Source organism: Mycteria americana, chromosome 3 (genome assembly GCF_035582795.1).
Source record: "Mycteria americana isolate JAX WOST 10 ecotype Jacksonville Zoo and Gardens chromosome 3, USCA_MyAme_1.0, whole genome shotgun sequence".
NCBI lineage: Eukaryota > Metazoa > Chordata > Aves > Ciconiiformes > Ciconiidae > Mycteria > Mycteria americana.
Window position 1 is genome coordinate 33,031,565 of NC_134367.1, and position 13,249 is coordinate 33,044,813.

General features: G+C 34.8%; 1 protein-coding gene across 1 annotated transcript in view; it reads left to right on the forward strand.

The window, feature by feature from the left end:
• The window catches only part of ADGRB3 (adhesion G protein-coupled receptor B3), a 465,041-nt gene that overhangs the window by 222,628 nt on the left and 229,164 nt on the right, over positions 1 to 13,249 (forward strand). The window contains exons 10-11 of the mRNA XM_075497295.1: positions 5,860 to 5,928; positions 10,881 to 10,989. Coding sequence (XP_075353410.1) covers positions 5,860 to 5,928; positions 10,881 to 10,989 — 178 coding nt within the window. The remainder of the gene's footprint in view (positions 1 to 5,859; positions 5,929 to 10,880; positions 10,990 to 13,249) is intronic.

The following is a 13,249-nucleotide window of genomic DNA, read 5'->3' on the forward strand; positions in this document are numbered from 1 at the left end:
CTGAAAAAGAATACTAAGAAGGTAGATGTATGTATTATTTATGAAAAAGAGAGTTTCATCATCATTCATAAATTACTGATGAGGTTATTAATGCAGGTCATGTGTATTATTTGTTTGTATAAAGGTAAGCATAGATTATAAATACACTTTGGAATATATGCATGCAGATAAATGGAGGTATCTTGGAAAAGACAATTTTTCCAGAGTTAAGTTTTCAAGAGCTTGCTATTATATTTTCAGTTTTCTTGTTTTTCTATGGACAAAGAAAAATGAACTTCCATAATAAAAGCAACATTTCTTATGTTGACCTGTAGCCAGCTGAAAGTAATATTTTTTGAGCAGTGCTTTTCAAAAAGTATTATTTTGGCTGGACAATCCTTTTTTTTTTAATTGAATGAGAGTCAATATCTTTTCCTGCTTTCATTAAGTTTTGCTGTTAAACAGGATGTTATTTACTGAAAAATTTTCATGCATTCAACAATCCGATAGCCCAATGTGACTTCATGGTTCACAGGCACTACAGAAATCTTTGTTGGAACCAGCCTTGAGAAACTACTTGGCACAAGTGATCCTGTTCATGGGCTTAGCAGATCACATCATTTCGAGTTTGCATACATTAGAGAGAATTTGATTCTTTTCCCACTAATGACAGTGTCAAGTTCTGTTCGCTTCGGCATTGTAGAGCTGTTTCCAAAATTCGTAATAGTATTCTGGCAGAACTTGGCAAAATGATTAGTAGTATTTTAATAATTTTTGATTAATCATTTTGAAGTGAAGAAATAAGAAAAGGCAAAAATTGGTAAGCCATATTGTGAAGGAAATAAGGATTTCTCAAACCAAAGAAATAACTGTATTTCAGGATTTAGATGCCTAAATACCAAGAGCTCCTAAATCCCAGCTGAAAAAAGGGACTGAAACTCAAAAAAAAAAAAAAAAAAGGTAAAAAAAAGTTTAACAAATTGCAAGCTAAGATAAAATCAAAAAAACAATGCATAGTGTTCAGGAAAGTAAATGAAATTAGAATTAAGCATGTGTTTTGCACAGGGGATACATTAAGCAGTGTTCCTGTTACTGGCTTCTGATGATATAAAATGAAATCCTGGCTCAGTAACATCAGTTTAAATTTTACTGTCAATTTCTGAGAAACCAGGATTTTCCCATATGTAAACATAAGTCATATGCTACCATACTCTAGAGGATTGTATTTAATTTTTATTTTCGCTATCACATATTTTCATTCTTTCTAGTCCATCATCAAAGTAAGTGACAAAAAGGAGAAAATGAAATTAATTTGCACAAAAATACCAACATTCTTCTTTCTGAAGAATCTCTGTGTCATGTTCTAATTCCATTCTATTTTTTGCACTAGATAAATAGTAGAATTTCCTAGGATTTTTGTTTTAACGAAATTCTCAGAAAAGTGCAGTGAGGTTTAAAATCCCTGAAAGTCATAATTTATCATTTCGCATTATGTCAGAAAAGTAGATTATGAATTATGGGTAATAGTATTTTTTAAGGTCCATACAAAAACAACACCTCCACTTCCATTAAAACTGAGAAAGGAAAAGTGTATATGTCTGAGTATATTTGTTTCTTATACATTCCATCCATCTGGATAGTCCTTCAAACTGTCTATAATCTCTGGTTTATATCCAGTATTAATATTCATGAATAGTGCAAAAGATGTGATTCAGAGACTCCATAAGAAAAAGAATGAACAGAAAAGTGAGATCAAATTTGAAAATTTCAACCTAATGACTCAAAATGAAGATGCCACTGCCTGATGTGCTGCATAGAAAATGCCACTTGTTTAGGAAGACAGATACCAAGAGCAAAATGGAATTTCTAAAGTATGCATGTCTAGTGCCAAGTTATTTATTATATGACTGTTTTTCTTTTTGCATATTTTAACCTTTTCTGCAACAATATTTATGTATACATTACATATACAGTGTCAGGAAGAAAAATAACCATGTATGAGGCAGTTAAACAATATAGAAGGTACCCTGCATCAGTGACTGAAAACAGCAGTACAGCAGCAGAAATAGCAGAAGACGAGTCATACAATTATTCTACAAGCAAGGTCTTTCTCTTAATATGGAAATTACTTTAAAATACACTGTGTAGGTATACTGAGGCTATGAGATGGCCACTGTGCTATTACTTGTGTAAGAAGGATTCTACCTGGAAGATAATTAACATTTTAAATAAGCATAATATAAGCAACATTTTGGAACACTTTCCAGGACTGATCTAACAGTGCTTGAACTACCTTCTAAGGATAGGATGGCAGGAAAGGAACTACCTTTCAGGACAGGATGGCAAAGTGAGTTGTACAATCCCCTCATCCAGTGACCAACAGGAAACAAGATTTCTTCCCAAATAAATTAGAGCAGTATAATCCCATTTATATTAGCCACAAGAACCCTTGCTGTCAGTCAGGGATTAACAGGATTGCCCAATGCTTTTTTCCCCCCACCTTCCCCCTCCCACACACACAATCCCTATGCTGAAGTCCAAAAGTAGAGGTGACTTAAGGCTATCCATTAATTCCTCCTAGGGAGGAATTCTTCTCTAGCTGTATAAAAGGATTATGACAGCTTTATGCCTGCAGAGAGGGTCAAAGAATTTGGACTGGAACAGGGAACTGCAGCCATTGTATTACAGAAGAAAAAGATTGAAAGGATGGAAATTAAATTAGGAAAACATAATTGTCCATTCCTGACTGTAACTGGCATTATCCTCAAAAAAGCCTGGGCAAAAATAAAGGACTTCAAAATTTGGCTCTGGCTGTCACAACATTTTCTATAGTGGCCAGTTCAGTAATACGTAAGCCCTGCCATGAAAGGAAGGAGCTTGATTCTACAAGGAGGTCCAGTGTTTACTGCACTAATACCATCAGATCACATCCATAATGCTTCTAAAATTTAGCCTTCATACCTGCCAATCATTTTACTAAAGGGCAATGTTGTCTCTTGCAGCATTAATGAAATGAACAAGAAAATAGTCAAAGTAGGTGAAAGACTTTTTAACCCCTATTCCCCTGTCACATTTTTGGAGTGCATCTCATATCTATTCATTATTGAAACAGCAAAGCCATTTAATTGTCTCTCTGTTTAATTCACAAAGCGCCAGTATTGCTGACTGAAAAATCTTCATGTATCTCAGCCTCCAATGCTACCATAAATATGACATTCACCAGGGATAGAAATAGAGAAAAAAAAGATTTCAAGAAGCAAGATATTCTTGTCACTAGGTTGTTAGACATCATTTATAGTTTATTGGCAAGTACAAAGTATATATTAAATCAGTTGTTGCTCATCTTTTGTTTGTGCTTGAGTCTATGATTATTTGTAAGCTTTTTCACATATATTTCTGTTAATTATTGGTCATTTTCATGTTTTCATGTAACTAAAATAAACATAAAATTTAATGAACACATAATGTTATTAGCAAAACCATGTAATTTATCATCTGCAAGAAACATTTATAACTCCTGAGTGTTTTTCAGGTGATCTAGGCTACTCTCAGATAGATCTCATTACACGGGCATGGATACTTCTGCAATTAAGGCTTAGACTGTTTCTGCAGGGGAATCAGTGGCTGCAATGTAGTGCAAAACTAGCTTTGAACCAGCTCCTTAGTATGATAAATTATCCCACACTGAGCTCCATGCTGCTGCAGCTAGACTGCTGCTGGCACCCTAACAAGTTAAAGTTAGCTAAAATTTCCGTCCACTGCATCTCCACAGTATTACACTGGAAGAGTGCAGAACTATCATGCTTTAAAAAGTGTTTTCCTCAGGCAAAATCCCCCTAAGGCTGACTCTACCTCGTAGAACTCTTTGCCAAAATCATAATATCCTAGAGTAGATGTGGTTATAGTGCCATGAAACTGCTTTGGCCAGTAAAGTTTATTTTACTTGGGGGACCAATAAAGCTGTACGTTTTTCCTAGCTGAAGTTGCATTTACACAATTATGATTTGCCAACCTGGTTAAACTGGCAAATCCTTTGTAATGAACACTAAATGTAACTCTTTTCATTTTGCTTTATTTTGCTACTGAATACCTGAAAGAGATGAAATGTATTCTTGGTATATAAGCAATACATAGCTACATTTTCCTCTTCTTATCTTCAACTTGACGGGAAAGTTCCCTTCTGTATCACTGCAAGTTGGATCAAACCATGAGAACATTTTTTTTGTATGTCCTGTCTTTAATCCCCATCATCCTGTCCCAGTGCATACTTGTCATTTTCACAGGAGCTTGCTGAGCCATTCCTTTCTTTTCATGAAGTTTTGTGTTACTGAAGCGTACGGATATTTTAATACTGACTTCAGTGAGAGAAGAATTGTGCCCTCATTAATGTACAGGATTATTTTGCTCAAGTTCACCAAAGTGTCAGTCACCTCTATATTAAATTTGCCAAGTTAAAGCAATTTTTATCTGTGTAAATTTTATGGTTAGTATAATTAACTTCCTAATGATAAAGCAAAGATGGATCCTCTCACTTGCCAAGTAGTTAGTGTTAGGACTAGATTAAACTGGTAAAAATGTTTTTATGTAAAAATAGCTTTCATGTAAAGATAGTTTTCACAGGTTTTATTCAATTTTGTATCTTACAGTGTTTTACTTACATGGTTGTGAGACACCTAAAATATCTGTGATAGCTCATATTTTGAAATTAATGTCTTTTCAAGTACAACCACAGTATCCATAGTACACTAAGTTTGGAAGTTATTTCTGCTCTCATTTCAGTCACTGTGCAGTTGAATGCTTTGTACTTTCATTAACAGTGAATAAAGTTACTTCTTAAACCTTATTTAAGCCCTATTTATCTCCACAAAATGGCTAAAAAGTAAGTGCAGGTGAGGGAATGACCATTAATCTGAGTCCCAATAGGGTCCTATGGTTGGTATTCCCCTTAAAGATTTTTTGGATGTTGCAAGGATCTTAATTGCACTCTTCAGCTAAAGTCAGTGGAAACTACATGTGTCTTTTATGAAGGAACAGATAAATTATAATTGGCAGGCTGTAGACAAAATTGACATTCTGCACAAAAAGTGATACAGAGCTGAGAACAGACCCTGCACAAATTCTTAGTTTTTAAAGATGAAGAAGTTGGGAATACAAACTGGTAGAGAGAGCAGACAAAATTAGAAAGGAAAATTCTCCACAAACACTTGGAAGAGTGATTTTTAAAATGTATGATTTAAAAGCTAAATGCCCTGGCTTTTCTTTGTTTTTTCCATATAGTTAAATGAATAGGAGAATCAGATAAAGAAATTAACAGTTTAAGGTCAAAGAAACAGAAATTAATTATTTCTTTTCAGTTGAAATTACTAAAAGGACAGAGGCAAATGTAACTTTTTAAAAGTAAGATGCACCTGGTTTCACACAGCATTTACCAATGAAATACCATTGTATGCCCTATTTATGGTCATTAAGGATCATTGTCTCATTTTGAATAGAAACTAGTGGCCTGGTGTTTTCTTAATGTACTTTGTTTATTTGTGAAATATATAGTTGTCTAATTTCTGGAATGAGAGCAAATTGAAGATAGAACACTGTCACACTTAGAAGATTAGCAAGTTTAAAAAGGTTCTTATTTTATACAAAGCTATAGTATGCGACCTGATTATATGGCCAGAAATGAACAATTAACCATAAAATATATGTGCCCTTTTATTAGTCTAATATATTATTTTGTTACCTCATCTCTTCCACTGACAGAAAATAGGCTGCAGAACTGCATCTGTGATAGAGAAAGGAAAACTTTCTTAATGTCAACTTAAGGATATGACTGTTTATGTCATTAAAAGTAATTTTACTTTGTCTTTTATTTAATTATTTTTTCAGAACTTCTTTCAAATCATTAGTAACCTCTTAGATGAAGAAAACAAAGAGAAATGGGAAGATGCGCAACAGGTAAGATTTGCATTTTGTAAGTCATCAATTTAAAAAATTGGAAACTATGTATCTTATGACATTCACTGTATCAGAAGCCACACATTATTTCAGTAAGTCATGACAAAGTGGAACGTATGGTTTCAAAAATCAGGTTAAACGTACACCCTGCTGTAAGTCAAAGGAAATCCTAAGTGAGACAACAGTTTGGAAATAAGTGATCCATTTCAAAAAGGAGTAATTCCAGGACCCATTGGCTAATTCTTTAGGTTAAAATTATATTAAGAATATAAAGCACTTCTCTTGATAAACAGATTTTCATTGCATTCCATGGGATTATTTACTATGTCTTTCCTTTTGATGTTGTAATGAAGTACATATGAAAATGCTACTAAAGGTTAGCTGCAATGATGCTTTTATTAAACGGACCACATCAGAACTCACCTACAGAACTCACACGACACCACCAAACAACTTACAGAAATTTAAACAGTAGACCTTTTTTAAAAGTTGTATTTAGGGGAACAGTTGTAATCCTTAAGACTGCCAAATTTCAGGACTAAATTAGATATTATGATAGCACTTTATAAAATTAAGAAGTCTAACAAAAATCATTGATTTATAATAAGAGTTTTAAATTCAAATGAAAACCATTTTTTTGCTTGGATATAAATATTTCCTACATGCTTATACCAAGAACATTATAGGACAATGTTAATATTTATGTTCATGAACATGACCATAGAACTATCAAATTTACTCGGATAACAAATAACAGTGACAATGGGGATGAACAGATAATTATGTACAGAGAAAAAATTATGGAGGTAGTTAAAGGCAGGGAAACATTTCTATATGAAGAATGATTAAACAAAGCAAGATATTTCAGTGTGAAAAAGAGTCAACTGCACTTATATGCAATAGAAGCTTTTAAAATCAGGAGTGCATTGGAGAATATAATGTGGGAATGATTAATCTATTCACTTGTGCTTCTTGTAAAATAATTAAAGGACATCAAATAGTGGCAGATTGAGAATTAATACTAGGAGATACTTTTTCTACAGAAAGTCAGGTTGCAGAACTTCTTGCCACTGAAAGTACACAAGTTAAAAAAGTAAATAGACAAATTAATGAAAGAAAAGTCAGTATAGGACTGTTCATAGAAAGATCCCGTTTTTGCTTGAGGAAGTCCCATGGCAATAAAGTGCTAAAGGCTGGGCAAGAATTCCAAAAGAAGTATCACTATGTGCATGCCCCTTTATACTCTTCCTTAGACATCTGCTATTTGCCACTGTCAAAGGCAAGAAAATGGCTTACATAGATCTTTGGTCTGCTCTTGTATGGTCATTGCCACTGTGTTATATAGATACTTGAAATTTGTTCACTTTTAATGTGGTTCTTAATAAGTCACTAGGTGTTTGAAGGTCTTTGAAGCTATTTAACTTCATTTTTTGTAAGTTCATCTTTATAATATGACTAAGAAAGGGAAGATCAAGACTTTTAGCTACCAATTCAAACCTTCCAGTAAACATATGATGCTGCAGCTGACCCATTGTAATTTAGCCAGGAATTGTATTTTTCTTTTGTTGTTTTTCTGTTCCCCTGTGTAAGAACCAGCTACAAAAATAGACAAAGTATGTAATTTTCCTTAGTGGTGGTGGATGGAAGCAGCAAAATCACATGCACGTGGGCAGTTTCCATAAACAGCACCAAGATTAGGGAACCAATATTAAGCAACTATTTTAGCCCCACTAACGAACAGACAGGATACCACTCCTTATGTTATCATCAGCCTTGTCTTCTTCTACCTCCACCCTACCTGCTGACCCATGCCACGTCCACCATCTGTCCCATGAAGATCAGGGGATGACAGCACCTAAGAGGAAATGGTGAGAATGTGGAGGTAAAAGAGGGAACAACAAATCTCTAGTTCCCTCCCCTCATTTCTGCTGGTAGAAGTGGTGTTGAAAAAGGGAGAGGAGACAAGTTATTTCTACTTTTCCGTAGCTCCTTCTCTCTGCCTGGTAATTCATTGTCTTTCAGAAATGAGTACAGCACTGGTAGGCAGGCAGGAACCCAGGCAAGCACCAAGGTGAGCTGAACACAGGAGTAGCGGGGCCATAGCTGCCTGGTGACAAAGCTAGGGAATTCACTAAATCTTAGACTCCTGAGCTGTGGCACCTGAAGAAACCATACCACTGCTCTTGTTGCTGTTCTTGGGCAGTTACACAAGCAGTCTCAAAGAAACTATTGAAGCAAGTAGCTCTTCATACCGGCTAGGAAGGGTGAGCTGGACTCCTAAGTACTCCTAAGATTCTTTTTTTCTTTCACTATTGAAAAAAATAAAATTTTCCTATACAAAATATTATTTCATGTCATATTTTGGATAAAACACTGAAAAGTTATGGTTAAATAGAATTGGATTTTAAAACAGAAACAATATTATTTGAAATTAGTACAACCTGTGCGATTACTTTTTTAGTTTTTATGTCAAAATCAAGATAGGAATTGAACTTGAAAAGAATGTGCACAAGTCATTATGTGCTGTGAATACAATCTATGCAAACATTATTAATCATTAAATAAGAGTAAAGGTGATTCTGTTTCCAGTTAATCCACTAAGCTGACTTTTTTTTGTAATGAAACATTGCAAACCAAGGGGCAGTCTAACCAACTTTTTTTGCCAGCTTGCATAGTTTTCTTGAACTCCACAGCTACTGTTAGCATAGATCTCTTAGCCTGTTTTCTGGATTCTTTGCTGGAAAGAAACTCTTACTCACTGTCAGCAAATTGCTGACTTTCTATCAAGTATACAGCTGCAATGCCTCAGCACATCCTTTTTTCTAGATTAAATGCCAGCAGTTGATACCATTAATTACAGGTTATATAGCATTCAGATAAGCAGCACTCACTTTAATACTTGCCTTTTGTTAAGAGCTGATGTAAAGCACTACACACAGGAAACTGCTTCAAGTCCACAATGCGTAAGTTTATACTGGTGTTTAAAAACACAGGAGCTATTCTGCATATTCTTCACCATCTGCTGGCATCCTATTGATTAACCAGTACTTCAGATATATAAAGATGAAGAGTACCTCTATAACACTGACTGTTCAACAGTTTCTGCTGAAGTTATTACTATAAAATTTTATGTGCAAGAACTAGGTGAAAAAAAACTTTTTACTGAAATTTATCCTTAGTACATAATCTGTGAGTGTGTGTGTGCTATGAATGAGATGGATGCAAAAACCACACTTATTACATCAGTAACTCATCATTAGGAAAATGGCAGTTAAAAGTCCTTCACCTGAAGCAGCATTTGCCACCTGTTAGGATCATAAATGGCACAACAAATTCTTCATAAAAATGGTATTGCTGCCCTGTCTTTTATAAAAAGGTCCTTGTAGAAAACAAAGCACATTGTGAAATTCTCTATTCTGAACTGAGCAGCTGTGGATCTAGGCAGATAAAGCAAGATGAAGAAGGAGCACAGCATGCTGGAATTTAGTCTCTATAGGCATTTTTTAGAGTCTGTAGTCCCGGTAGTGGAAAGAATGGGTTGAATGTTGCTCATAAGGTGAAATTTGGATATCTCACTGATATGACGAAAAAAGCACGATGAACAGGTCATCCATTCTTTTTCTATTGCAAAATACTGTGTTACTGAAAATTGTCCTGTTCATAACAGACCATAAAAACCAAAAATTTTTTTTATGTGTAAGATATGAGCAGAAGCTTTACGCTTATTAATAACTGTTTTGACCTTTAATGCAGTTTTGATGATGCATCATTATTGTTGAATATAACAATTCTTAATATTTTTGTGATCATAGTAGCTTACAGCTTTGCAAATAAATTATATTTCTTGGAAATGTGCTAGTCCTTACCATTTTGAAAGTCATATTGAGAGGCTGCATTAGCAATGCAAAAGCTACTGTAATTTATTTTAGTTTACTGTGTCCAGTTCTTGGCTCCTCAGCACAAGACATGGACATAATGGAACGAGCCCAGTGAAGAACCATGAAGATGGTTAGGGGACTGGACCCTCTGATATGCAAGGAGAGGCTGAAAGAGCTAACACTATTTTGCTTAGACAAGAGAAAGCTCAGTGGGGATCCTGTCAATGTTAAAAAATCTTGCGAGGGGCAAGTAAAGAAGACTGAGCCAAACTCTTCTCAGTGGTGTCCAGTGACAGGACAAGAAGCAAGGAGCAAAAAATAAAATACGGCAAATTCCATTTAAATATAAGAAAAACCTTTTCACTGTGAGAGTGATGGAATGCTAGAACATGTTGCACAGACAGGCTCTGGGGTCTCCATCCTAGGAGATATTCAAAATCCAACTGGATGTGGTCCTGGGCAACCTGCTAGAGCTGATCTTGCTCTGAGCAGGGGGTTGAACTAGATGATCTTCAGAAGCCCCTTCTAACCTCGGCTATTCTGTGGTTCTACTACTCCACAACAGCAATGAAAATAGTATTACCAATAACAATTGATATTACTTACATATTAATTAAAGCAACAAAGGTTTATCATGCTGGAGAGGCCATGGTAAGGTTTACATTCAGCTGTTTGTGTCAATAGTTCTGAAGTTATTGAAGATATCTTTCAGAGGAAGGAAGAATATTTTAATCAGAATTATTCTGGAATAGGAAATGCTTTAACCATTAATGAAAGTAATGGCCATTAAAAATTTTTTTTTACAAGTGCAGTGACTTAGAGCAAACATTCCACAGTTCTAGTGCAAAACTGATTTCATGTAGTTTTAAGGGAAGTAGTGTCTGTCCACACGAGGATCTAATGACAAAAAGGTCATTTTACAGTGACAGAAAATGTTCGGTATTGAAACATGGGAAGAGCAGTTTGACTGTTAAATCTCACATTTCATTTGATAGCATTTAGATTTTATTTGCATTTGCTGCTGTAGAGATTTTGATATTATAGTTAACAGCATATCTGACCTTCCTTTGTTAGATCTATCCAGGCTCGGTGGAGTTAATGCAGGTGATTGAAGATTTTATACACATTGTTGGAATGGGAATGATGGACTTTCAGAATTCATACCTAATGACTGGAAATGTAGGTAAGAAATAGGAATTTTTTTCTATCAAATTTATGATCTATTGAAAATCAGAAATTGCAAGTATGTACTATAGAGTTGCTGCTTCTATCACAATCCAGATTGGGCTCCTCTTCCTCCTCCAGATTATCCCTGTTGCTTGGTTGTCTCTGTTGCTCTGGTTTAACACACTCGATATGCTTTACACATTGGACTTCTCCATAATCATATCTCAAGATCTAAATGCAAAGTTTCAAACTGCAAACAAAATTCCGAAAATACTCATCAGAATACTATGAACTGTAGGTGTATGTTACAGCATTTCCAGGACATACAGTGTTTCAAATGGTAATTTAGAAAATCATGCTAATTAAGATGATAATGATATACTTAATAGCTTGAGAAATGTTAATTTTGTTGACATTATCTCTTTTAATATTCTGTTCTCCAAAAGAACAGTCTTTGCACATGTTATGGTGTGATAATAATCAGCATAGACAGGTAAGCAATAATTAAAAAAAAATCTATTGCCAAAATAACTTAAGCCTATGGTTTCTTACATCAGTTTTTTCTATGTGTGACAGTTTCAAAATTTTATTCAGATTCATTTTTCAAACTTTTTTTTTGGCACTGGAGAGTTCCCAGGCCAAATTATTATCAAATAATAACAAACATCAAATATGAAGATTCTTAGAAACTGAATTCCACTTATTAGTAACCATAAATGCTTCTGCAATATCACAGCATTTTATTAAAAATGCAACCAAAAAAAATTAGTTTGAGAAGCTGTTTTCTAAGCATTTCATCTTTGCTTAGTATCATCCTTATTCAATTAACTTTCTATAGCTGCACTTTTGTAATGCCAGGAAAGTATTAGGTCGTTGTATGTAATGAACAAATTCAAAATATATGTTTGTCTGATAGCAGAACTTTCTGGTGTTGATACGTTCTTTCAGATTTTCAGTTAGCATCCTCCTGCATCTATATGTCAGTCAGTTCTTCAGCAAGTCATTAGAATTAGTTAGAAAATATGGTCATTTAGAAATCAGTTGGCAGAATAATGCAGGGAAATTGTTGGAATGTCCCTATTGAAAATCTAACTTGCTGTGCAATAATAAATATTTATTATTGTTGTCCAGTTCATATTTAGATTGACAGGACTATAAACACTAGCCCCTGTAAGGCACAGCCTGGTATTGGAGACATGTCAAAGAACTCACCAAAAAGAACTCTGGCAGTCTTAAAACATTTAAAACATTTCAGTAGGCAGTATGGGGAACTTTAGCTTTTAACCAGTGATTTATTATTTCCGTTGTTTACTGTTTGCACTGTAGTACCACTTAAAGCTTCTTCCAGTTGTCAATCCTTCATTATGCTAGCCCCTGCACAAATTTATAAAGAAAAGACAGTATCTTTCTTGAAATGCTTCTTCCATGGCATTTTTATGACAAAATAAAAAGATGACCTTATTTAAACAGCACAGCCCGTGCTGCTTGGCATGTTGTACTGCATTCTGATCTGTTTGTCCTCAGAAAAATATGGAAAAAACACTGGAAAATGTTTTAAGAAGATGCATTCAAATAATCTGTGTCTCTACATATTCATGGCTTTAAATGGGAAACAGCAACAACTTTCCAATTGAATCAGAAATTGCGCTGTGCACTGGCTAGTCTAGATAACTGCATAATCTTAACTATCTTTCTTTTGATTATCTTTCTCTTCCCACATATAAGATATATTTAGGCACTCAGGAGTACGTCTGTTCTTAACTAGATAACCATCAAAGGAATAGAAACTGAGAAAAGTAAAATGAATTTATAGGTTTATTCTGACTACCTGGCTCTGTGCCTTGACATATTGGCACGAGTTTATCCTCTTCTTTGCTCAGTCAACCATGAGAAAAGGACAGGGTCACTGCTGTGCAACTCATTGACCAGAATACTTGAGCTCAGATGACATGGTGAGATGGGGACTGAAGGTTGTTATCAGCAAGGAGTAATTTCTTATTTTCACAAACAAGGAAAGAATGTATCTGGAATAATTCAGTTTTAGTGTGGTTATCCTCAGGGGGTTGGCATAGCTGTGTCTGACTGGCTATGTACTTGGAACTTAGGGAACATTTATGTTGATCTCAACTGAGAGGAATGAACTATGCCATTGTTGTTGTCTTGTCATAACATTAATTCTGCTGTACCAACAAGAGCTTAAAAACGTGTGAGGTCTTGTTTATAATTTGTAATAACATTCTTGTCATTTAAGTCAGCAAACACATTCCATGCAGGAA